Source organism: Centroberyx gerrardi, chromosome 10 (genome assembly GCF_048128805.1).
Source record: "Centroberyx gerrardi isolate f3 chromosome 10, fCenGer3.hap1.cur.20231027, whole genome shotgun sequence".
NCBI classification, from domain to species: Eukaryota; Metazoa; Chordata; class Actinopteri; order Beryciformes; family Berycidae; genus Centroberyx; species Centroberyx gerrardi.
Window position 1 is genome coordinate 6,364,237 of NC_136006.1, and position 26,934 is coordinate 6,391,170.

The 26,934-nt window shown below is 42.1% G+C and overlaps 1 protein-coding gene across 3 annotated transcripts; it reads left to right on the plus strand.

The window, feature by feature from the left end:
- The first annotated feature begins 3,606 nt into the window (after positions 1 to 3,606).
- Positions 3,607 to 11,643, plus strand: LOC139917163 (CD276 antigen-like). 3 transcript variants are annotated; one of them, XM_078285908.1, is made up of 7 exons: positions 3,607 to 3,647; positions 4,208 to 4,252; positions 5,452 to 5,490; positions 7,591 to 7,965; positions 8,449 to 8,748; positions 10,334 to 10,441; positions 11,070 to 11,643. In XM_078285908.1, exons 1-7 carry the CDS (start codon positions 3,623 to 3,625, stop codon positions 11,372 to 11,374), a joined length of 1,197 nt encoding a protein of 398 aa, XP_078142034.1. In that variant the 5' UTR covers positions 3,607 to 3,622; the 3' UTR covers positions 11,375 to 11,643. The 3 variants fall into 3 exon arrangements, with proteins under 3 accessions (XP_078142034.1, XP_078142035.1, XP_078142036.1); XM_078285909.1 differs by having other exon boundaries at positions 11,074 to 11,269; XM_078285910.1 differs by having other exon boundaries at positions 11,051 to 11,107.
- Positions 11,644 to 26,934: the final 15,291 nt, after the last annotated feature.

The following is a 26,934-nucleotide window of genomic DNA, read 5'->3' on the forward strand; positions in this document are numbered from 1 at the left end:
ACAGAAGCCGTTTAGGAGTTAGATGTGTTGCAGGCTACAGAAAAAGCTTCTTTGCTTGATTCTGATTGGTCATCCGTTTCCTTCGCTCTCTCCGTCCCTTTTGGGTGAAACAGGTGGAGATATTTAACAGGGTTTCTCACTTGCGTATGAAACCCTGGTATAGGTTGGGTTCTAACCAGGAACTATTGCCCCTTTTTTTTCTACTTGAAAAAACATTTTTGGAAGGAAGAATTTCTTCAATTCAGCTTTCTGCAACCAAGAAACATTTTTGTCAGAAAGGGTTCTTTGGTTTTTTTTGTGAAGCTGAAAAAAAAAAACAAGCTTCATTGAATCCCTCTAATCTGAATAAGCTTTAATATACTCTTTTACCTCATTTATTTGAAATAAGACCGATTTAAAATTGGATTAATAAGAATGTGATTTTAATGCTATATTGAAGGTTCTTTATTTGAGATGAGGCATTTGGTGAGAAGGTGGTGAAGGGATTTGATCATAAGATAGGCCTGTGTGTGTGTTAAGAGGCTGCAATCAGAACCACTACACTCTCTCTGGGCTCATGTTAGTCTAGTTACAACATTTTCTAAACTGGGCAGGAGAATATTTAATATTTATTGAAATATTTCTTAGATTTAAAGAAGCATTGTGTTATTACTGCATATTGAACTGATAGAAATGTTTCTCTGCTATTTTATTTATTTTTTTGAAAGGATCATTTTCTGTGACTGTATTGAACAGAATGCAGTCAGACTGAAATGGTTAGATCCAAACCCAATGTGATCTGGATGGAGAAATATCAGTGAAATCTCCCGTTTTTGCATTTTCACAAAGAGAATAAAGGTTTCACAAATCTGAAACTGTGTTTTAATGAGTCTCTGGAGTCTCCTTGGTAATCTAGTCCAGATTTGACAGGTCTAAGTATAGTGGTTTTTGATCTGGACCTGGTCCAAGGTGGTCTAGACATGAAAAAAGCAGTGAAATCTCCTTTTTTTGCATTTTCACAAATAGAATAAAGGTTTTGAGGTCAATAAGAAAAAAATGCTACAGTAAAAATTAATAAAACTCAGGATTATGATACCCTGTGATGTCCCCTGTCATATTGGAGCATTGGTTTCTTGAGACTTTTTAATACTGAGCAGGTAGGACCACAGCAAAAGAAATAGCAATAAGACTGAAAATCAGTTTACCATGAGTAAGGGCAATAAGAAAAACATGCTACAGTTAAAATGATCAAAATCCAGAATTGTAAATCAATTAAAGACCATTTCATTCTATGATTCATTCTCATTTCATCTTCCCCCTATTTGTTACGTTTTTCAGTTCATTATTTAGCTTGAAAATGACTGAACAACGCCATCTACAAGCGTTATGCCGTTATGACATTTTCGCATTCATCAATTTCGTGCCAACAGAAAAACAAATCCCGTTTATTATCTGAGAGAAATCCACAGAAAGTAGCAGTCACAACAAGGTTATCTTCATTCTTTTAAACAGTAAAAAAGAAGAAAGTGTTGGGTCCATCCTATTTTGGAAAGGCGGACAGAACACGGAGAGTTTATAGGCTCATCCAGCAGCCTATAACTATCATACTGAAATATGTGGCTGTAACACAAAACTCATTCAATAATCAAACTTTCTCCACGATTCAGCAACAACAGTGCTCACACATAAAGCCTATAGTGATTATTTATTTTACTTATGGAATCGGTATGTATTTTTATAGTTATGGCTCTCGTAGCCTACATAAAAGTTAAAATTGTATAATATCATTGGGGTGTTTAGGACTACTCATTAGTCCATGATGAATATTTATAATTGAAACCAAACGAATATAGAAAAGAAAGAAGGAGACCATGGAGAGACGGATCACTTAGCTTTTGTCTGGACTACAGGCTTCTGCAGCCAAGCAAAGACCAACAGACCGCATCATTAACCTATTGTTGCCTATAGGGAAAAACACCACAGCCCGCCTCAAAACTTCTTCTTTGGAAAAAAAACATCGCAACCAAATCAGCATCTGTGTATTAATTTCTAAAATACAATATATACGGGGAAACGGAAGTGTAGCCATTACTTCATTATATTAAATATTACAGGCACATCGCCAAACGTGCTTGAGCAACAAAACGGCACAAAGAACTGAGCAATTAAATGATAAAACAATAACGAACTATAAGGTATTTAAGAAAACATGACAGTCATCGTGAATTTACTGCATGGAATCCTTGGAATGCGCTATTACGCAGCGCAGCTCACGTTTCCAAAGCCTACCTTACAGTGTTATATAGTATTAAACAATAGGAAATAACCAGTATGGATAACATTTGCTAAATGTGAAATATTTATAGATATATAATGAGCTCTGTCCATTAAATCCTTTTGGGGACGGGCTTTATGCACGTATGTCCCGTGGAAATACAGAAGTGCAATATTGCGCAATTAATCTTTCAGTTTATCCACAGACAGAATATATCACGTTTCAAGTCCAGGAGCTCTGTGTCTCAACTGTTGTTCTAAAGGTATGTGATTAATCATATGTGTGAAATTACTTTACATGGAGTTGGCGCCGAGTTGGTCAGTGGAAGAAAGGAGGAGAAGGAGAGGGAGAGACTTCACATCTGTCTACCAACACCCTGTAGCCCGTTGTACTGGTGTAATTTGCGGGTATGTTGCAGGGAGAAAATTGAAAAAAACAATATATTTAGGTACAATCCTCGTTTTTTAGAATTCTGAAAAGGCCTTTAAAGCCCAAATATTTGGAAAAAGTCTTGGAAGGATGAGACCATAGTATTTCCAGTGTTTCAGAAATTGAAATTTTAAATCTCAACACCAGCCCATGGCATTTCTAGTGTTAATAGAAAAATGGTTAAAAAGCCTATGCAGTGGATTTTACATGACGCGGTGCCAATCGAGCCTGAGCAACGACTTGCAGTGTGTTTGAGGTGAGACCAGCTGCTGTTCTGGCTACAGCTGTGGAGAAAATAGACCATAGTTTACATATGTTGTCTGAAGCGCTACCATACTCTGTTTGGCAGGCAATAATTTAATTTGTGCCTATATCTATATTAGCCTTCCTAGTCCACTGTATGAGTGAACGTGGATCAGAGTGTGTGCCTCTGCCTCACTTGTGCGTAAAGGCGCACGGCGGTGCGTCACAGGCTGGATGGGCGTTTACCATCATCCCCGTACCCAAGCCTTTTAGTGATCGAAAGCCACATATATTTATTTCAGCCTGGGACAATGTTTGAAAATGACATCAGAGAAAGCAAAAGATTTCATTGGTCAAGTGTATATTTTCGCAGACGGAATGCCGCAGAAGACAAAGTGGTTCCGAATTTTTTTCTTGCCGCACGAAAGTTTCGCCCTGGTGTGCAAGCTTCCATTATAACCCACGAAATCATTTTTTATAAATTTCCGTGCGAATAATCCGCACCGAAATTCGCACTTGGTGTGAAAGGTCTTATGGCAACTAAACAGTCTCTCTAATACATCACTTCCTTCCCGATACTGGCGGGGGGGGGGGGGAGGGAGACAGATAGAGATAGAGAGTGTGCGTGAGTGTGTGTTTGCCGGACTTCAATCAACTTGAGTAGGCTGTAGATAGCGGCTTCATAATTTCCTGATCATGGTGCTAAAGAGACTTACTGCTGGTAAGCGAGATTTAACTATGTGGTAATGGTGGATAAATTTTAACCACGTTCCTATAATGTGGTAAACTGTCGCCTTTTCTGGGTCAAGTAACGTAAAGATAAAGTCAGATACGCCAGAGAGCCATGTGCGTCTGTAGCGTTTGTATTGTAGCGGATAGTAAGTCAATTTATGAAGTTTCAGACGCGTCCTATTTTGGTAATACTTTGGTAATAATTTGATAATTTGTTATCTGGTTTAGCCTACTGATGTTGTGGTCGCTTTCATCGTAAATGTTGACTGAATGCAGCTACCGGGAGTTGACAGCATAAGTGCGCAGGTTGATATTTATTCAGCGCCACCGGACATAATTAGTTCTAGTCAAGTTAACCTTACACGTCGTAAAAATACGTTTATGAGTTGACACGTTAAATTAAAATGAACTATGAAAACACCCGAAACATTCGCTGGCTGAACTAAATCGTTGGTGTCACGCGCGCGTCCTACCGTGCTTCAAAGGTATGGGCTCAAATTTGAGATGTTCACTTTGTCATAAGCTCACCTTCCTTTCATTATCTTTCAGGAGGCATGGCTTCCCTATCGGCACTGTTTCACCTGATAAACCTCGGTAAGTTGATCCTGATCTGACACTGTAGTCACCGTATCAGTTGAGCATTTCCTGTGTTGTGTGTGGTTTTGTGTGTGCCTGTGTGCGCGCGTGCTCGTGTGCATATTTTACTACAGTGAGAGATAAATGGTTTTCAAGAGTTTTATTTCAAAATGAGATATGGAAGTAGCGTTGCCACCCGTCCCGTATAATACGGGATCGTCCCGTATTGAAAAATAAAATGCACTGTCCCTTACTGAATCAATACGGGACGCGATTTGTGTTATGTTGACATAGCGGATAAGTATTAAATCAGAATGACAGGCAAGTTGTCTGTCACTGTCACTCAACGTCATCGTTGCCCTGGTTACGGAGAATAACGTTACCTCCAGCTGAAGTCCGCCCGTAAAAAGAAAGAAGCTCCAAATACAGAACTGAGTGGCAGACGGAGCACGAGTGGGTCAGTCCAAACTGTACAGTTTTTAATTTTTAAGTTTTAGTAATTATTTTGTTTCTCCACATTCCCCTCACTCTGGAATAGGTTGATCTTTATTTCAATGCCTACATCCAGGAGAGTTGTTCTGATCAGTTTGACAGTAAAAAAAGATTGTTAATTTATTCTCACAAATAAATGTATTGTTAATTTATTTTCACAAATAAATGTATTGTTCAGTCATCCACCATAGTGGTCTCTGTGGTCTACCAGGTCATTTGCTATTTCCGAGTTTATCAACGGGTTCTTGCTTCTTCCAAATATACCATGTCTATGATCTGATGTTTTAATCCTTAATATAATTGATGCAACTGAGCTTTACTCTTATTGACTCTTTATTTCCTTTACATTCATGTTGAGAGTAGCAGATGACTTTGAAATTGATGCATAAAAAGCACAAATTGGTGCATAAAAATTCACCAGACTGCAGGAAATGAAGAGTCTGACACTCAAAATCTCATGGGGGAGGACCCCCAGACCCTCCGCTTTATTTGTGTCCCCCGGGCATGGGGCCGCTGGCAAGGTGTCCCTTATTTTTCCACATTGAAGGTGGCAACCCTATATGGAAGAGACGTTGAAAAATTTGAATCTTACCCTCAGTCAGTGCTAAAACTGACTATACATTAATATTGGGTGTTTTTATACATTATTTTGTTTGAGGAAACGATCTGCTGTTTGATTTAGTTACTTTTCAGTTTGTCATAAGATCATTTTCTCTTCATTTCAGGAGGGATGGCTTCCTTATTGTTTCTCCCGGTAAACCTCGGTAAGTTGATCCTAACATGTGAAGCCGGGATAAATTGAACACACAACTTCAAATGCTATTTTGTGGGGACTTTATTTCCTTTTCTGTTAGTTTTCCCCAAACATGTGGCACAAATACGGCAGTGGCACCTCGAATTCACAGCTAGCAAACTGCCTGCACGTGTGCGGTTTTCAGTCCACAACCATTGTTGAAACCAGTGGCCATCCCCAGCGAAAAGTAGCGCATCATACTAACTGTATTTTCCCAGCATTCCCTGACCACTCAGCAGGCAAAGCGCACCAGGAAATGGTGAACCCACGCCCCCTGCTGTCCAAAGTAAGCATCCCCAGCCCGATCGCAGCAACGGAGAACTTCATTCACATGGATTTTATTTCCCATAGATATTATTATTTTACCACCTGGTTACACATGACATTGTAGGCCATCAGTTGAACAATTTCCTCAATGTGAAGTGTGTGGTTTTGTGAGAGAGATTTCTTACCCTCAGTCAGTACTACAACTGACATACATTAATATTGTTTAAGACCTCTGCTGTCAAAACAGTAAAATTGAAAGCATTCGCTCCTACATCACAGGCTTTTCGAAAACCCACAACTCATTTAACTAAACCGCAAATGAGATGCTGTGCTCTGATATTTCCATTCCCTACATCAGTGACAGCGACTGCACAACTACAAAAAAGTGATTTGATCGAGGGTCACAAAATGCTAAATGCTAAATAACCTTGTTTTGAAGGTGTCTACATGGCACTGTCACAGTGAGTGTTCCCCTCAGTTTATCTATAGCGCTTTAGCAGTAAAGCGCTGCATTATTGTCCAATGGCCTCATAATGTAAAGTCATGGTCATGGAAAATGTTGTTTTCCGCTCCTGATCTGTCAAAGTAGGGCCCACTGACCCACTGATATACCATGCAGCTACTGTGTGGCCATACAGTAGATTTTGGGGCATTGCAGGGAATCAGAGGCATTTTGCACTTTGAAATATGTTTTTTAGGCCTTGGATAATATGTGTCCGCACCTTGTAATTCCTTTTGTAATTGTTTATTTCGTTTTCTCTCCCATAAGTGCAATAACAAAAAAAGATAATAGGCATAGCGATATTATATACGCAATGAGGGCTTTCAGTTGTTAGAGGTGACTTAACGGATTCCAAAATTATATTCAGATAGGTGTTTTTCCAACATGCTGTTGGCTTTGAGTGTGTAAATTCTGAGCTGTGAATTGAGATTCAGGTGATGTTGTGCGATTGGCTCGGCATATACCGTATTTCCTCTAACAGCCGATAGTCAATTAAAAGCCGGGTCTCCGATAATGGCCGGGGCCGTCGTCGACACGAACAAATAAAGGCCGGCCCCAAATACTGGCCAGGGGAAGAAACAAAGGAAACAAGACTAGGTCAAAACCTAGTATATGGCTGGACCGTGTCCGTCTCCTCTCTCCGCCGCTGCCTCTCCACCGCGCCCACGGCCCGCATTGATCCTCCCGATCCAAGCCCCGGACCCCCGCCGAAATCTCGGCCGGATCACCGGGAACACATCGGCGCCCAGGTTCAGTTAGCTTCAGTTAGCTTCAGCTTACATGCAAACAACGGTGGATACCGGTAAACTCCTGCTGCCTGTTTGTAACTGTAGTTTGTAGTAACGTACAAGTGCCACAAGACGGGTCGGTCGGCGGAAGTCTCTGGAGCGTGCCGTCGTCGATTACCGTAATTATGATAATGCATTGCAGTAACAAAAAAACGTCTACCTAACGTACCCCAACAGAAGCAGATCAGAAAACAAGGAGGCTTCGTACTAAAATATGAGCAAATATACTTATCAAACAGAGGGAATTAGAAATAAAGGCCTGTCTCTAATATAAGCCTGCTTCCAATAAAGGCCTGGTACCCTCTGCAGCTGAGGTAAATAAAGGCCCGGGCCAATATTAGAGGAAATACGGTACTTGTGCCTTTACTTGTTGCAATAATTTCCTCTTGTGGTAGCGCAGGAGGGAGGCTTAGTAGGCATCTGTGCCCAGGGGCCCTTTGTCTCATAATCCGCCTATGGGGTCAGTGATGTGAAACCTGTTCTAACATTAGTATCTTTACATTGACTTTTCCAGTACCTGCTGTTGTGATGGCGCTCGATGCCAATGCTACCGTCGGGGAGTCGGCGCTCCTCCGCTGCCACCTGAACACCTCCGCTCCCATCGACCCGGCCCGGCTTCGCTTCCACTGGCAAGAGGAAACGGACCTGTCGGTTTTGTTCTCCTTCAACAAAGGAACAGAGACGACAGTATATGAAGCTGAATCTTACAGGAACAGGAGCGCAGCCTTCACGCAGCACATGATCAGCGGGGATATTTCAGTCAGGCTTGACAACGTGACGCTGGGGGACGCTGGGAGATCTTTCTGGGTTTTTGCGACGCTGTTCAATGAGAACGAAACGCTCGAGCGCGAGGACAAGAAAATCTGTCTAACCACTGTGCACGTTGCGGGTAGGGATGGAGATTTACTTTCCATTTTGGAAGATAATGGTAGGGCTGGGCGATAATTCAATATTATCGTTTATAGTTCGTCAGTGGAATCATATGGTGATGATATGGTGATTTTGGGATATCGTGACACACAATTCTGCTGTCTAAACCAAGCAAGCATGATACCAAGCAAATTTTATTATTAAACTCTGACAAAATGAGGTATGGCAGGAATATTATTTGAACATTTCAGTAAACACCTTCAGTAAACACCTAACATTACCATTTGGTTTAATGGGATGAACAGTAATTTGATTATTTAACAAGATTTTGCATTCTTGAGCCATACCGTGACATATATATATCAATATTGAAAAAAATACTTATGATTATCATGATGTTGATTGTAACCGCCCTGCCCTAGATGACGAGACAAAAATTACATTGCGGTTCAATTTGTCATTTCACCTAAAACACCCACCTGTTTCTCTTCCACACCCACAGTTCCTTACAAGAAACCCAGCCTGACTGTGAATAAAGAAATGATGACAGCAGTCTGTACAACACAAGGGGGATTCCCAGAGCCGCTGGTAACATGGAGTGTCCAGAACCTCTCCGACAACTCAAACCGCTTCTTGCACCCTACCCAGATTAACACCACGGCTGTGCGGGACGCTCGGCATGTCTACAGCGTCACGAGCACCATAACCATCCCAGGAGGTGAACATCTCACTCTGTTCTGCTTCATCCACAACCCCACCTCCAATGTGACTTTGACAGCCACCACCGGCAATCTATCCAAAGGTGAGTTGATGGAAAAAAATGTATTGAAAAAGCCAGTTTGAATCTTATTCTAAGATTCAAACTGGCTTTTTGAATTGAAACTGAGTGGGAAAGTGCTGCAGAATGATAGAAAGCATGAGCCGCCCAGACTATTATTACCTGGTGCTGCATGCTGTGAAGATGCTATGACACAGTACTGACACCTTCTGGAGTAAAATTATACTACAGGTGCCGTAACATTTTGTTGCAATGTAAAGCCATCCTTAATTACTAATCACTTCCACCTGCTATTTAGACAATTATGATGGATCCTCAACAGTTTGAGATCAGAACATAAAAAAACAGTCATCTTTTCCAACCATACAACTTGCTCCCAATGTCATCCACACTGGATTAGAAAACAACAACAAACAGCCAGATATAACAAGCAAAAGTACAACAGAAAATCATGAAACACTACACCTACTGTATGTGATTTTGCTTTTAATGCAGTCAAGGACCAGTGGCCGGCTGCACAAAGCACCTTAGTTTAAGATTTTCCTAAAGTTCCCTTACAAAAAATGCATTGCACAGATTTACCTCAAGTGTTGTCCTTAGGAAATATGCTCAAATACTTAAGCATCCTTGAGTATATATTTAATAACTAACACCTTAAAATCGGCGTTCCACAAATATCCTTAGCAAAAGAAAAACTTAAGGTGCCTCTACAAGTATCTTTATATCTCATCAAAGAGGTTATAGCTAGAGCTGACCGGCAGTCTGTTTATTCCTTAGCTGACAAACTGGATCTGGATCATCCAATGTTAGCTACAGGTAGGCTAGTTCAAATTAACGTTAACTATACGTTAGCATTTAGCAATTAATCATTCTCACCTCCTTATTTTGTGCGGCGATATCCTTTCTGGCTGGTAACGTTAATGTGATATATTTTTTTGTCATTTCCTTTTTTTATCCGTTTATATGCGAGATTCCTTCAATTGATTTTGTCCGTTATTTCTTTGATGTTCATATTTGCCTGAGGAAGGTGTAAGTACCGAAACATTGCTAATACATGTTTTAACTGCAAGTACAGACAGTGTACAGACAGTTTCTATGTCCGTTATTTCTTGCCACATAACTAACTTACGTTGTTTCAGACTTGATTTTCGTTTTGGATATTTGCTTGTAGGATGCGTCTTTTCCTTTATTCATTTAGCAGTACAAGCTTGTCGTCTTCACCCCAAGTTGGTCTCTTTTTCTGTTTTTTTCTCTTCATCTTCTCGGTCATTGTGATAGCTCTAATATTGTGGTTAAAAACAACGCTAGCTTGCTGCTAGCTTGTCAGCGCAGCAGGCTAAATGTTAGAAGGTGGTTTCCTGTTGCCATGGCAACTGTGACAGCGGCATAACGTATTTCAGCTGGTATTTGGGTATTTTGCTAATTTGAGGAATCGCTTGAGATGTTTATTGCAACGTCCTTAATCCTTAGGTTGGGAAAAACAAAACCTTAAATTAAATCTTGTGTAAAATGAGATTTTGTGCAACCGGGCACATATATTTTTGGTGTTTGAATAGTTGGTAAAGCAGCACAACAAATTGTTTTTACTCTCTTTTTACTCAATTTACAGGTAAGAAACAGCAGGGCCTCTCCAGTGGAGCTGTAGCTGGAATTGTAGCTGCAGTTCTGATTGCAGTTGGTGCAGTTGGTGCAGTTGGTGCATACTTCCACAAAAAACGTGAGTTGTTTTCATTTCTCCTGTATTGCCATGTTTTTGTCAGAAGACATCAATATATCTTTAACTGATGAGAAAGAATTAACTCGGTTAACATAAACCAGTCTGAAGGACCAGTTATGATAACAGTCTGCTGATGTCTGGACAGTGTTTATCACCAGTGGTTAGGAGGGACACACCGCCATGTTGGAGGAGTGACAGCAAAAGGAAATACTGTCATTACTTCTCTGCTTTAGCTGTCTCTCCTCCAACATGGTGGTCTGGCCGTCACAACCAGAATGTGAATCAGAATTTATTGGCTTAGTAAATTTGCACAGACAAGGAATTCAACTTGGTGGTTTGCACCTGTAGTTCACTGTATACTAAAACATAAAAACACAAAAGTGGTAGGAAATGTTAATAGAAATTAGGGACCATGTCTATTTTTGAAGTAGGCTAGTATACAAAGAAAGTAATATGCAAGCACACAAAAAATTTAAAATGGAAATTTAAGCAGTAGGTCTCTAACCCTTGCTAACCCCTCTCCATGACAGGCCTCAATTAAGGCCTAGATTATATTTGGCATTCCCGTACACTGCTGTTTTCATACTGTACTGTAATGACTGAAAAAAGCTGCCTCATCTAATTCCAGGTAGAGGCTCGAACCAGATGCATGTGTCAACCGGAAACGCTCCTTCCCCTCCAGCCGGTGGAGGTTCTGTAGGAAGTCGTGGTCCTGATGCTGCTCACAAGCCAGCAAGCAACGGTGCTGAGGCTGGTGTTAGCCTGTTAAATGGGAACGCTCCAGCAACCTCAGCAACCAATGATACTACTGATGTTGCAGAGGAGCAAATACAACTTTTAACTACCTGTGCTGCTGTGGATTCTGACAAAGACCAAGGTGAACCAAGCGCTGCAGACAGTCAGGATGAGCAGGGCCAGTCTGATGCACTGTAAGAAGAAAAAGAACAGTCATGAACTTATTAAGCCAGCTGTGAAGTGATTGGTCCAGCGGTTGTTTCACACTTTGACCAACATTGAATTTATAGAAGCAGCCACCAGTGGCACGATTGTGACTTTACTTCCCTATAAGTGCAGAGTTCAAAATGATCTAAAAAAAATATCTAAAAATTATTTTTAAACAAATATAAAATTCTGATAAAAGAATTCTGAGAAAAGAAAACTTTATGTGGACAATAAATAAATGTTGTTTTTTTTTAAATTAAGATTGAACACACTTCGCTAATGGAGATTTTATTTTCTAGCGTATTCATTCTTTGAGTTTAACATCTGAAATTGGGCATACTTGATCTAAAAAGACTGTTTATTCTCATGGATATTCAAGGATGTTGCACAGTTCTTTTGGGACATGTCTGGCAAGGGTGAACGCAAAAGTATAGGGAAAAATGGGTACAGAAAAACAATTGTAAACCCAAGCTGCAATAAAAGTAAAAGCTCCGTTTGTAGCCAGTTTAGCTCTTAGATAATGTCTAGATAATGTTTAGATAATGTCTTTATGAGTGGAGACAGATACATTCAAGTAGAAGAGGAGGAAAGAATGTGTATCTGTTGTGATGCAAGTGAAGTGGAGAGGGAGTGGTCAACAGGGCCATAAGCTGGACTGACGTGTGGAAGATACCTCAAGCCAGACTGAGCTTCCTCATTAGGTCCACTTACGACACTCTCCCAAGCCCCAGCAGCTGCGATGCCCCGAACCCAAGCCTGCAGCACATCCTGACCAGTTGCCAAACAGCACTGGCTCAGGGTCGGTATGGATGGCGAAAGCTGGCTGAGGTCTTTGAGGCACACAGACTGGGAGCGACCAGGGAGCACCCATCAACACCACAGCGGCTGATCCACCTCGTTGGACAAGGAGGTGGGGCGCAGAGCATCACCCGGAGGGAGAGATCAGTCCTAACACCTGGGTGCGAACGGAACTTGAGAGTGGACCTCGATCGGCAGCTGAAGTTCCCGACGGAGATCACCGCAACCTCTCTGTGACCAGACATTGTACTATGGTCCACCACAGCCCGGGCCGTGATCATGGCAGAGAGCTCACTGTCCCGTGGGAGGGAGGGATGGAGGCAGCCTTTGAGAAGAAGAAGTACACAGAGCTGAGTGCAGAGAAGCAGGGCGGACGGCTGTCGCCTTCCCTGTGGAAGTCGGCTGTAGAGGCTTCGTTGGAAACTCCCACCCAGCGCTTCCTGAAGAGCATGGGAGTGACCGGACCGAAGGTGCTCAGGGAGCTGGCTGAGGAGGCACAACAGGGGAGCTTCTGGCTTTGGCCAAGAAGGAAGGACAAGGCGTGGGGGAGGCAAGGTTCCTAGGGTCGGCTGCATGATGAAGGGTGGCTCCCAGCCTTTTACCTGTGCGTCCACCCATTCACACAGTGACTTTGTATAGTACAGTTTACAGTCAGACATTTTCGTGTACTGTAGTCTCAATTTTTGAGAACTTAAAAAACCCTGTGAATCGTTTACCGGTGAGGGTTTGAAGATGTTGTGTAGCAAGTTTGGTGCCATTTGAACAAAAACATGTGGGAGGAGTTAGTTTTAGACTTTAGATATAAACAGAGTGACTGACTTTATAACTGAGTAAGTCACAGTGAATATGTCACAAGTTCGAAGGAATGATATGACAACTTGTTGGTTTTGCTACACAAGACAATTGTGTTAAAGTGCTCATTTGGTGCTACTGCATGACATTCAAGAAGTATTGTTTTCCACTGTATATCACTTTCAAATGGAACTTCCCGCAGTGCGTGGTGAAAAAAGGAAGTGCAATGTTTGTTTACTTGCTGTGGTTTAGAGGAGTAGTTTATACCTGCACAGTAGGGTTTTTGTCCCTTCTCACCAGATGTCAGATACGTTTGTGGAAATTATATGTATATATGTTGCACCCTCAAGTCTGACTCATACTGACTCAGGAGGTTCATGACATTTACATCTATTCTTATTCTTTACTAACCTGTGATGTTGTCGATCGGTAGAGGACATTTTCACTTTAAGTCCTTACTTCATTCAGCTCTAAAAGTGCTTGAACAAACTCCATGGTGCGCCTATAAAGCAAACATTAATGTCATGGCGGTCTCATCGTGGTGAATTCAATACATTACAAGTCAAACTATCACTAAATCCCTTAGTGTTTGCTGGGCCTATGTCCTCTGAACTGAATATAGGTTGAATCACTGTTGTACGGCATCATTCAGGGATAGAGAGTGGGAAAACTGACATTTATTTATATGAAAATGTTAATACTTTAAATACTGTCTTTTCAAATGAATATTGTTACTCAAATACTGTCAGTTCAATGATTATGCTGGAATAGATAATGACCAAAAACATGTTGTGTATTTCAACTGCTGGAAGCCATAGCCTTTTTTCTATGCAACCTCATGAATTAACCTGACAGAGCCATGGTGCAAAATGTGTTGTTTGCCCAAATGTATTTATTTCTCAACCCTCCTGTTATCTTCAAATTTACTAACATATTTTATCCTTGGGGTCAATTTGACCCCAGCAATTTAAACCAGAAAATGATTATAATTAAAATTGTTACCCAAGTTTATGTGTCAGGTACTTTATGTTTCTTTGTTGACTACAGCCCTTTAAATAAAACATCCCCACCCCCCCTTACACATCCAGAATACCTATTACACGACTATGGAAAAATATGCAAATCACCATAAAATCTCACTGATTGACCTAAAATTGGAAAGAAAGATCTTTTTGGTGTTTTAAGGGCTTTATATTATTTGTAAGTACAGATTTTTGTTATTTATAACATTTGGAAAGAAAAACAATTTCTGTTATCAAGGATAGTAACGTATTATGTTCAGGGTCAATTTGACCTCAGGAAAAACAAACACAATTTCAAAAACATTTAGAAGGATTTTATTTGTAAAACAGAACATCATCATCAGAACATCAGTAAGGAACACATAACTGTTCTTTATTTACAAAAAACACCTATAAAATGTAAAGTTGAGCATTGTGTCAGGGATTGTTCTATGCTACTGTAAGTGCTATGTATGCGAATATGCATGTGTGAGATAGTAAAAAAACAAAGTTACGTAGTCACCAAAATGAGTATGACAGAATACGAACAGACAGAATACGAACAGCATATTATTGTTCCTACAGGCCACAGACGGTACAGTCCAGCCTTTTGTCTGCACCACTGTGCACATGATGTGCAGAGAGTGTGTGGGTGCTCCTTGCAGACGTATTTCTTGCATTTCACACAGGTGTTGCTGGTCTTGGAGTCATTTCTGTTGGGACAGACCTGGCACCTGCCACGTTTCCTGCCTGCAGTTTGAACCACTGGAGGAGTTGGGGTGTGTGGCTCCGTTTGGATGTCCTTCACAACAGTTGCAGCAGCTGTTGATGCTCTTGGAAGGCACCGTCTTCTCTCGATATGAGGTTTCACCAGCGCGTAACCCAGCTGCTCCAGGAAAATCCTCCTTAGACTCAGTTTTCCACTGTTCCAGTCCTTGTTTATTTCGCTCCATATTACAAAGGCATTGTAGGCGCTCACATCAATGATGTTGAAGGAAATGACAAGGGGCCAACGGGCAGTCATGCGTCAGCAGCTGTATGTGGCTGTGACCTTGTCCAGGTTATCAACCCCTCCCTTTGTCTCGTTGTAGTCCAAGACCATTTGTGGTTTTCTGTCTTCTCTGGTGCTCAGGACAGCATGTTTGTGCATGGTGCTCATCAGCAGGACATTTTTCCCTTTCTTGGGGCAATAGGAGACGACAGTGGCTCTGTCAGTGAAGACAAACATTGAAGATGTTACCTTCCTGTTCTTCATCGCAAGAAGCTCAGAGGGAAGCTCCGGCTTGTTTTTTCTCACTGTCCCCAACATGGTAACCTTCCTTTTCAGCAGTTCCTCACCCAGGGCGTACGATGTGAAAAAAGTATCACATGTAATGTTATGACCATTCAGTCCTTCAGCCATGTCTAGTACCACCCTCATGCCCTGATTTTTTTCAGGTGCTTCCCCAGGGGATTTACCAGTGTACACCAGTGTATATTCCAGGCATAGCTGGACTGTGCATCACATGCTGCCCATATTTCGATACCGTATTTGGCCGGTTTGCTTGGTATGTATTGTCTGAAGGGACAGCGCCCACGAAATGCAACCAGACATTCATCCACAGTCACGTGGGGGCCTGGATTGTAAAGAAAGGGTAATAGCTGAACCCACTTGTCCCATACATCCCGTATTGCTGCGAGTTTGTCACGCTCTCGTCGGCCCTGCCTTGTTTCTCTGTCATCAAAGCGTATGACACGGGAGAAAACATGGAATGTCTTTAGAGACATGGTGGCTGGAAATATTGCCCTTCCAGTGTCAGCACTCCTGCCAAAATGAGCAACCCAATGTAGGCTTGCAAGTGGGTCACATCCAAGTCTTTCCAACTGTCCCCATACACGCGCCTCCCCTCTAAGTTTGTAATCTCAAGTATATCCTTTCCGACTGATGGTTGTTACGAAGAGCTCAAATGCTGATTTTATGTCTTGGACATGGCTGACAGCGTATCTGGTGGGACCTGGAACCATTTTGATGACATTAGCAGCACTAAGTCTGCCCTGTCGTTCATGTGGGGAGAGGGACCAGAATAACTTTACATTTTTTGTCATGGATCAATATTCCTCTAACCAGCACCTGAGAAAAGCACAGAGCATCGACAAAGTCTTCATGATGCTGTAGAAAAGTGTGGATCAGCATTGTTTCACACTAGCTTTGTGGCTTATGATTTATTACACATCAACACATAATCAGCCTTTGTAGGAAGATGATTAAACTTCAGCCTATAGCCAACATACATGTCCATCAACGGTGAGCCTCTACCTGTTCACACCACGTTCCTCTGGATAAGATCACCAGCTAAACACCCAAAATATAAACACTACACACTGTAACAGTCAGAACCTTAAACAATTTAGACATTACCCCAAGAAAAGACTTTACCCCAAGAAAAGACTTTACCAAGAAAAGACTTTATCCCAAGAAAAGACTTTACCCCAAGAAAAGACTTTACCCCAAGAAAAGACTTTACCCCAAGAAAAGACTTTATCCCAAGAAAAGACTTTACCCCAAGAAAAACAGGCCACATAATTCTGCCTTGACGCCCAAATTAAATAAAGGGTGAATAAAAAAAACCTTTGTTTAACCTTGCTCAAAATATTTAACATTGTTGTGTGTTTTCAATCAGATTATGGGAGTGATTTGAGCCAACAAAAATTACTGCAGAACAGGAAACCACTGGATTTGGCTTGACGGTTACAGGCACAGAGCTGCCCACAGAATGAGGAAGAGGGGCCACAGCTTCCTTAAGTCAGTTTATTATAAAGTTGATAGGTGGTTTCCAGGGCAGTGGAGTGGTTTTAATCTACATTGCATTGAAGTAAATAAAGTGAAGCTCACACACTACTAATAAGTCAAATATCTCACTTAAATAACCTGTGCCAGTCCTCAAAATATCTATTGATCAGTAAAAATCAGTCACTTCACAGATGGACTACACTGAAATGTTTGATGTGTAGTCAAATAATCAAATCATAATCCTAACCAAAGTCATTCAATCACAACAAACTAAATACAATTCACTAAGCAGGTCAAGATAAGATGATTAACTGCATCCAAAATGGCAACTTAGGAAAGACCTGCATGATAAATAAATCAAATTATTGCTAAAATATTGATAAAAAGAACAAATAAACACTTACACACTTGAGCTCAAACCTCTCAGCCGGAGATCAGAGAGCAAACAAACTAAATCAATGAGCTGCACCCGCTACGTCCCCCAGGTAGGGAGCGCTTCTTTTCCACTCCCTTGTCTTGTGTGTGGCCAGGTGACAGGCTGAGGCTGGGGAAAATTAGTCCCTCTAGTGGGGAATTCTGGCAAATATTAAAAATATACTAAAGCACTATAACAGTGTTGAGGAGAGTGTAATTCACTTCATGTACCCACATACAGACTGGTTGTCACAGCGAAATGAAAAATGACTTTTTTTCACTTTGTTTGCCAATTTTCCACGTCATAGTATACACCTATTTGACAATAAATGCCCAAAAATGTACAGAATTTTAATTTTATTGTATTTTTATATAGAAATCCCACTACCTTTACTTCCTGGAAAACAGTTTATCTTTAACGGTTACATCATTGTGTATCAGTCGCGTAAATCAAAATTCTGACCATAATACTATGCAGATTTTTGAATTTTTAAAAAATCCCACTCCTCCCATTAAATAAAACTGCCTTTCTCTCCCTAACTGATATCTGTATTGGTTTACACTTTTGAATGATCCCTCCCTGTATTATGTCCCGCCCCCAACATCCTGTTTCAACAGGAAGTACATCACAATAAGGAAGCGAGACGCTCTCAAAACATTACACCGTTTCACTGTGACTCTATGGGAGCGTGATACTTACTAAAATGCGAACAACTGTGGCAATACAGTGGCAATACCCTAAAGTTTACATGATAATATATACACAAAAATATGCAATTGTCGGTTCATACAACCTGACTCGCTCTCTGTTTTGGTGTAGAAGAGAAGCAAAGGTAAATATAGGTTTATAAATCATTTTCCTAGATTTAGGTACTGAGCATGCCCAGCTCTTTCACCAGGCATTCAGTGGATCTGCACCTGTTGTATCACCCTAATAACCATTGACTTATATTGGAGGCCGGTCACAGTATAACCACATATTCCATTTTCCACTGTGGGCATTTAGCAGATGCTCTTATCCAGAGCAACTTACTGTGAAGTGAGTGCAGCAGTACAAAAAAGCTTAACTTCCCAAGGTTGCCAAGATTACAAATAACCAATATTAACTAAAGAGAAGGGTCAGAGCCACAGCAGCCTGCTGATAAATGTAAGAAAATATTCCTGTGAGCCTGGAAAGATCATGTATGATGGAGAAGTGCTAGAGAATATGTCTATTTTTTTGTTTCGCTTGGAAACGACAAAGAAAGGTTTCCAGTCGAATAATTAATAATTTCAGTATGATTTGAATGTTTACACTGTTGTTTGTGGGTTGTGAAAATGTACCATTTTGTATACTGATCTGGAAGTAGTTTCTGCTAAATAGCTATAAAGTAACTTAATTGCATAGGGAGATAGATGGAGATAGAGAATCAGAGAGAGAGACAGAGAGGAATGTAGCAGTGTGTCTGGTTGCATTATGTGTGCCGCTTATCTGTGTGTGTGTGTGTGTGTGTGTGTGTGTGTGAGTGTGTGAGTGTCTCTTTCAGGGGAGCGCGGGGTTAAGCCAGTGTTTATGAAACATAGTGGGAGAATAGGAGCCCAAACCACGCTGGTGCTCCGGTGGTATTCCATGTGTTGTCTTGTGTGTAAGTGTGTGTCTGTGTGTGTGTGTGTGTGTGTGTGGGAGGGGGGAAGGGGGGATGGGGGGGTCATCAGAGTCAGGGCTAAAATTCCCTGATGGGAACTAAAAAGCCTCAATTGGAGGATTTGGCCTCTTGGGGAAGGGGTTGAGCCCGATGGACAGCAGCTTTGAAGGGATTGCTCCTGCTTTTTTTTTTTTTTTTTGCTTTTTTTTTTTTGCTGGGGAAAAGGGGGCCAGTGATGTTAAGCTCTTAGATAAACTGGCTCAGAGCAAATGGATTGGAAAAAAATGCAATCCGAATTAGGCAAACAAACAGGAGAGGATTTTCTGCATGGTCAGCGCATCAGGAGGAAGCCGATCCAGACACATGACACTGCTGAGTTCGGTTCAGACCTGCAGGTGTCTCCACATGGTCGAAGCCTGTTTTCTTTCCTCACCACAGGAGGGCGCTATATACAAACTGATTCAATGTAGCTGGTCTTTGCTATATGTGGAAATGATCAGTGTCCTTTTCTATGAAGCCTTGTGACAACAAACTGTACAAGTGTAACACTGAAATTCTTCTGACCGCATTTCAGTGTTACTGGGTTTAATCATGTTTAATAAACATAAAGAAAGTGATTCACTTAAAAACAATTCAGCAGCATGACTAGTTTTTTTTCATATATTGTCAGAATCTGCTTTGTTCACGTTCCTTTATGTGCTAGAAGTGTGATTTTCAGACTGTTCCTCCATACAATGGCAGTGAATGAGAGAGACAAAAAAACACAAGTCTCCAATCGTCTTTACCAGAGCAACAGATAACAGAAAATCGCTGATTTGGGGGTTTTATCATGGAGGAAGATACACAACCCAAGACACTACCAGAGTTCCTCATCACTTTAAGCTGCAGTGATGTGCTCATTTATAATTAGAGACAGTGGAGGTTTTGTTCTTTTGAGATGCTCTGTTGATCCCTGAAGGAGACAGCCGTCCTCTTGCCCTCCTCCACAGACGGTCAGAGGTCAGAGGTCGGCTGCAGAACAGCTTCCCTAGAGTTAGTGGGGATTCACTGTCTTGCTCAAGGACACTTCAGCGGGACGCTCGCTGTCACCGGGGATTGAACCCGAGCCTTCCAGCTGACGGACAGACTCCCTAATGCCTCCCTAAGGTGATGTGTAACATTCACAGTCCAAATGATTTGGATTGACTGTGCAATATGTCGACTGTTCAAAAACAAAACAAAATGGACTCATGAGTTATTATTTTGGCCGACCCGTTCTGTTAAAGCTGCACAAGGCAACATTTGTAACTTAGAATACTCCTGTTTTATCAGCCTGAATCACAAAGTGTGGCTGCAACAGAGAAGAGCGTCCCATCCCCACTAATTGAGAAACCGTAGATCCACCCTGTTTGTCCAAATATAAATTCTGATGTCATGGTGTTGTGGACAAACTGGTGGGAAAACTTCTCCACACCCAGGAAGTGACAAATTGAAACTTGTGTCCTAAACAGCAAAAAACGAGCGCTCCGTCCAGAGAAAGCTGGACTCACCAACGATGGCTGAACCTCTTCACCACCTCCCACGACCACCAGCCACTGAGAAGAAGACATTTAGTTTAATGATGCCACCTTAAATGTTTTCTGGGTATTGAAGTCTTTAAAGTCACACAGAAACAGCATTTCAATGGTTTCTTGCTTCCATAATTCAATATGTTTGTGGGAGTGGGATTGTTCAAGTGGGATTGTTCAAAATATCAGATGGTATTATTGGTTGGAATTTTTATTGATGCCTACTCGTACACAATGAGGTAATCACTAAAGATACACTGTTTTCCAGGAAGTAAGGGATTTTCAATATATATAAAAATACAAGAAAATAAAAATGTTGCACTTTTTCTGGTGTTTTTTGTTAAATAGGAATATGTTATGACATGGGAAATTAGCTATCAAGGTCATTTTTAATTTCATTGTGACTTTAAGAAGCGGTGCCGTTCGGAGCCGGTGTGGCTCTGCTGACCGAGCCTCGGCTCACACCTCCTACCTGTCCAACCTTTTGGCCCACACATGTTAAAAAGCACCTCGGGCTCAGGGGGGCGAAGCCCTGGGACGTGGTTGGTCGGTGCGCCCCTCCTTCCTGTCCCCACTGGACCCTTTGGGCGCCATTGTCCCTGGTTCCCATGTCTCTGCTGGGATTAATCCCTGAACCGCAGGTGTGATAATCCCAAACAGAATGGCCCTGCTGAACGCGGGGACTGACAGCGCCCGGGCCCCAATCCGCTTTGATCATGGGGCCAACAGCTGCGTCGCTCTGGGTCCACAAACTGAGCCTGGACCTCCAGACAGACAGGAGGAGGAGGAGCACACCCTGCAGCAGAGGGCAGGATGATAGTTGATGGTCATAGACTATGATGCAGCGTAAAGTGGCAGCCATTGTGGAAGTCTCCTTCATTCATTTATCCTGCATCTGTCCTGCATTAACGCCACAGAATGTCTCATACTGCCATACAAAGCCAAACAGCAGTAACCACCTGAGTATCAAAACTGAGAAAAATCATAGTAGTATTGTGGATAGTATTTAAGTGGATAGTATTTAATATTCATTTAATGGCATTTGTAGGTATAAGGTTTGTTTACAAAAAAGCTAAGGCCCAGCCATGACCTTTGACCTTTTAAAACACACAAAAATAGTTACTGCTATTTTCCTTTGTAGGATAGGATAGTAGAGCCAAATCAGAATGCTGCAATACAAAATAAATTGGTGTCTCTCAACCAGCTGGTTACCAGAACATTCCAGCAACTTCTAATAGTTGAAAAAAGAGCAAAACATTTTTTTTTTATTTAAGTAATTCCTTTTGGAGAGGTTGATCTGGATAAGCACATCATCTAAACGGCTAAAATATAAAAAGTAAAATACAGATGTAGCCAACGTGTAGAAGTAGTTCAGTAGATATTCAGTATTCAGACTTCTACAGTGGCTTCAGCTCTAGAACCAGGTGTTGGTCAAGACTTTATGGTTTTTGATGACAAATGTCTGTTCCTGCATTCACAGTCAATGTCCTTAAACTGGGGGCCAGTTAATGAGACCCTCGGTGTCATTAAAGTGGGTGGCAGGAAGGAAGTGACATCATCGGGATCCAACCAGGGCTCGGATCGATTCATCTTCCAGAGAGGAGGGAGGGAGGGAGAGGAGAGGAGAGGGGGAAAGGGAAGCAGGGAAAAGGGAGGAGTGTGTGTGTGTATAGACCGTCACAGCGACAAATTCAATGGCAGGATGTGGAACCCACAGCAGCTCTATAGCTCTGTCTCCAGGGCCGGCGTGAGAAAGAGTGAGCGGAGAGCGAGGTTTCTATTCCTCTCCCTCCGTCAACAGCCGCTCTGTCCGTCACAGGAAAACGACAGCAGAGAAACACGGCGCTGCTGTCAGGACAAAAACCTTGCATTTCCCCAAAAGTCCCTTTCTCAGAAATGGATAACTCAGATTTTCCCCTTGACGTCCGTGCATTTTTTTTAAATATATGCAGTAGGTTTCACACGCCCAAGGGTAATGGTGCTTACTTGGCGTGCAAAGGACTGTGTAAGCTTTCAAATCAAACCAAATAAGAAAAACAGAGTTTGCGCTTAAAATGTGGCAGGCGGCCAACCTGCCCGCTCTGAATCAGCAGGGACAACCGGCCAAAAAAACCAAAACAGAACTCCTCAAATGCAGCAAAAGAAACATTCAAAGTCCAGGTACATTTCCATATCTCTTGAGATGTTATGATGCGGTTTTTTCCTGAAGAGTTCATAGGGAAGGCATGTAGATATTCATGATTCATGTTGCTGTTTTATTGGGGGGCAAAATGTTGAAATTAGGCATCAACTTCTAAAACATGCAAACAAAAAGTGCAGGTTTGCTTTGCCACTGGATTACAAATCCACTCGACTCTGGAAGTACACCCCACCCTTGCCAGTGTCACGTGACCAGGAGGGGACCAGGCCTCCTTAAAACGAGTGCACCCAGTGTTAAAGGCCTCCTCCAGGTACCTCATCACCCAGTTCAGATATCGTCGCTGAAAACAGTCCATTCAAAAAGTGGACACACAAATGAATGGAAAAGAGGTTCAGGTGTGCAGCAGGGGAACCAGGCCGGCGATGGGCAGCTGTGTCTTTCTCCCTGGTGGCAGAAATGAATTCTTTCTAAACGTTGTCTTGTAATTTACTCGCAAGGCTTGTTTGAAACTTCATCGCTGGCGAAGTCCCTGGGCTTTAAAAGTCGACGCAAGCCTAAATCACGAGGCCGCAAAACACATCACAGACGTGCGTTCACAGTCATACAGGAAAGACAGAGGATACAAAAGCTTCCTTTCTGAAAGTACTGTTCACGTCAGCTGTCAGGTTGTAAGTACTGCTTGGGAACTCACTGGTTTGGCAATCGACCGCGATTTCTCTTGACTTCCTGAATTCTGACTTCGTAAATGAAATGAGTCATACTGCGATCACAGCCAAGGCGAGACGCGACTACTTGCTGGATTTGTCATTTGAGGTTGACATATGCAATACGTTGTACATACAAGTCATACATTCAAATAAACAGCTTCTCCATTCTCAGTTTACGTGCTTTCCCAATGAAACTGGCCACACTGAAAACTTCCTCTCTGAATAACCATTCTAACTTAACATCATCTCCTGACCAGAACAACTCAGGCTTCTTGTTTTGCATTTTCCTCAAATAAAAGCAGTCTTAGTTCCTCATATAACGCACAATGAAACAATTTGTGTGGGAAAAACTGATCAGGAGCAGCCACTGGCTCCATAGAGGTGACTGGCGGAATGTTCAGCTCTGCTAGAGTGGGTGATGTCACAATTACACTGTAGCCTTCAGGCACCGCTTCCCAACCAATCAGCTTTCAATATCCAGATTCTTGCTGTTCTGATTGGCTGCGTCAACTTCTTCAGTTTGAGCAGTCACTCTACACTCCAGCTGATTAACAGACTTGCACCGGCTTTCACTCTTTCACTCTTTCACTCTTTCACTCTTTCTAGTACTACAGAAACCTTTGATCTTGTTTTTTTTGACGGCGCCAACATGAACACCATGAAGTCGTCATTTAACAGTCAAACCCTTCCGACAGTTTTCCCCCCATGTGACCTGAATGTAGCATAATGCGGCAGAAAGCGGCGGGCCGTACACAGAACCCTGCGGCACTCCTGAAAAAAAAAAAAAAAAAATAAATAAATAAAAATCACATCCTAACTAGGTTTTCTTTTTCGTCGCGATGTAGCAATTCAATCCCAATCTATGAAAAGCGAGAAGGTCCTCGGGGAGGTTTTGTTCCCGGCTGGTTGCCGTGGAGAAAACCAACACCGCCACCGCCATAATGTCGCTACAGTGCAAGTGTCGAATATCGTCCCTTTATTTCAATTAGCAGAAGGCAATCTGTTCAGAACGGAAGACATTGAAGTCTGTGGCGTTGATGAAGGCAAGGTGATGAGCGATTTTAGTTTATTTCAAGACAAAATCAGATAAACCAACCACTCTCCATGCACGGATGCAGCTGCATGCACACACACAGACACACACACACACACACACACACACACACAACAAAAGAGACACCTTACATGGGTCTGGGAGTGTGTATACAGTGAACTGAGATAACCTTAAGACTGATATTGTATTGTGACCCCAGGGTGTGTTTAGCGCTACCCGATATATTTATCTGACACTAACAGTATCGGCGGTGTAAAAGGTGAGAAGGCATTGTGTAACTACACGGGAGACTTATCCGGGTGGCTGGGGGTTTGTGTATGCGTTGCGTTTGACCTCAGGTCGCGTCTGGGGTCGACACGCGATACCCAAGGTGCCAATATGTCAGCCGATATGTCTGTTTCATAACTGCAAGCTCATATTTTCCTGACTGGGTAACAGCAAGCACAAGCCAACATCCTCCTCTCTGTCTGTTTTATTTATTACACTGTTACCGTTTACGTTATATTTTACATTGTCGTCATTTATCTGACACTTCCATCTTAACCAGAGTGACTTACAGTGAATGCAACAGTAGGATAAGTTTCACTTCCCCAGTGGTGGAAAAAGTACTAATTTACTTAAGTAAAAGTAACAACACCATAATGGAAAAAAACTCCATTAAAAGTAAAAATTCTGCATTCAAAAATGTACTTAAGTAAAAGTATATATGTATTAGCAGTAAAATGTACTTAAGTATCAAAAGTAAAAGTCCTCATTCTTTCAGAGTGTTAAATTATTGAAGCATTAACCTGTAAGAAGTATTTTAATGTTGTCGGTCTAACTCCATATACTGTTGGGGAGTTTAAACTCTAACAATGCAACATATGTTATGAGCTTATCGTATGTTTTGCATGTAAAACCTTATTCTGCAAAGTAACTAGTAACTCCAGCCGGCAGATAAATATAGTGGAGGAAAAAGTACAATATTTCCCTTTGAAATGTAGTGGAGGAAAAGTATACATTTCTTGAGTAAATGTACTTTAAACTGCACTTCCCAGATGACCAATATTACAGGCAGCCAATGGTAATGAGGTCAAGGGTCAGAGCCATAGTGCTAAGTGATAATATTCCTGAGATCCCAGAATGATCATGAATTCGGAGAGAAGCACTAGGATGAGAAATTCAAGATTAAAAGAGTTAAAGAGCAGGAAGGGATTTGTTGTACTTGCGGATGAGAGCATATTAGAGTGAGTAGGAAAGGAGGATATGGGAAAGAGGATATGATTCAGTTTAGAGAGGAAGGTGTGAGAAACTTGTCTGTCAAAAAATATACTAATCTTATTTCTTTCCTCTCCTTTTTCCTCTGTTTCTCTTTCCTTCTCTTTCACTGTCTCTCTCCTTTCACTGTTCCGTACAAATGGCATTCATGACCATTTTTAAATTTGTAAAATAGGTAGTATGTACAGAAAAAAATGCTTTGATTTCTGTCTCCACTGGAGGGCAGCCTTTACCTGGTGATTCCCAAACGCTCTCGCCACCTTATTCTCATCATTTGTGAGCGTCTGGCTGTGTTTGTGCGTGTGTGTGAGTGTGAGTGTGTGTGAGTGTGTGTTTTTACATGTGTATGCCACCGCTGTGTGACTCTAGCTGCTGAGAAATCGTCTGTTCTTACTTTCCCACTCTACTTGAAGGAGCTCAAAAATGCCGTTCTGAACTGTTTAATTACCACATGTACTGCCTGTGAATGTTGTTTGTATGAATCTACTGTTCAGATAAGGCCGTTATACTGAGAGTGACGCCCTGCGGTGACCTGAAGCTCCGTATGACACACACACACACACACACACACACACACACACACTGGTGACTCTGTGTTAATATACCCTCCCAGTTGTCCTGTCAAGTTGAGTTTCACACTGCCAGGGTCGCCCTCTGTGTCCCAGTCTGAGCCTCTCCCTTTGATTCATACACACACACACACACATACACGCACACACGCACGCACACACACACACACTGCAATCAGATCAGACTCAAAACGCATGTGTTTCGCATCAGAGTGCGTCGCTCGGCGTGTGTGAAACGACAACCAGTCACGCTCACACAGAGACGCAAACACACACAAATAGACACGCACACACACACACCCATAGAGACAGACACACTTCATTTATTAACACTCAGACACGCGATATCTTAAGCTACTCACTCTCTCAAATGATTAAAAAGGACTTAAAAATCACTGTTACACACTGGATCCCGAGACAATAGGATAACCAAACACACTCAGCGGTCCCAGTCGGCGGAGTCAGCCGGACTCCCAGCCGGCGGTGGGATCTGGGCGCTGACCTTTCCATGAATAGGGGAAGATATTGACTGACAGTGTTGGCTGAATAGGAAGCCTGGTTAGCTCCCAGTCGAGCAGCGGTGGTAAGCCGATACCCCCTCCTCCCCCCCTCCGACCGCTCAAGTAAACACCGTCAGAGTCTATCAGAACCAGTAGGCTCTGCAGCAGTGACTAAGAGGTCATTCTCCTTCACAAGCCGACCCCCCTCCTTTCTCCCCACCAGACCCCCCCCCTTCACCCCCCCACCCCTGTGTCACAAGGCCAAATCGATCCCTCCGACCCCCTTTTTTCTCGAGGATGAACTTTCACCCCTACGCTGACAAAGACAGAAAGAAAGAGGGGGAAGAAAAACTTCTCAGAGTGTCTTTTTTGTGTCA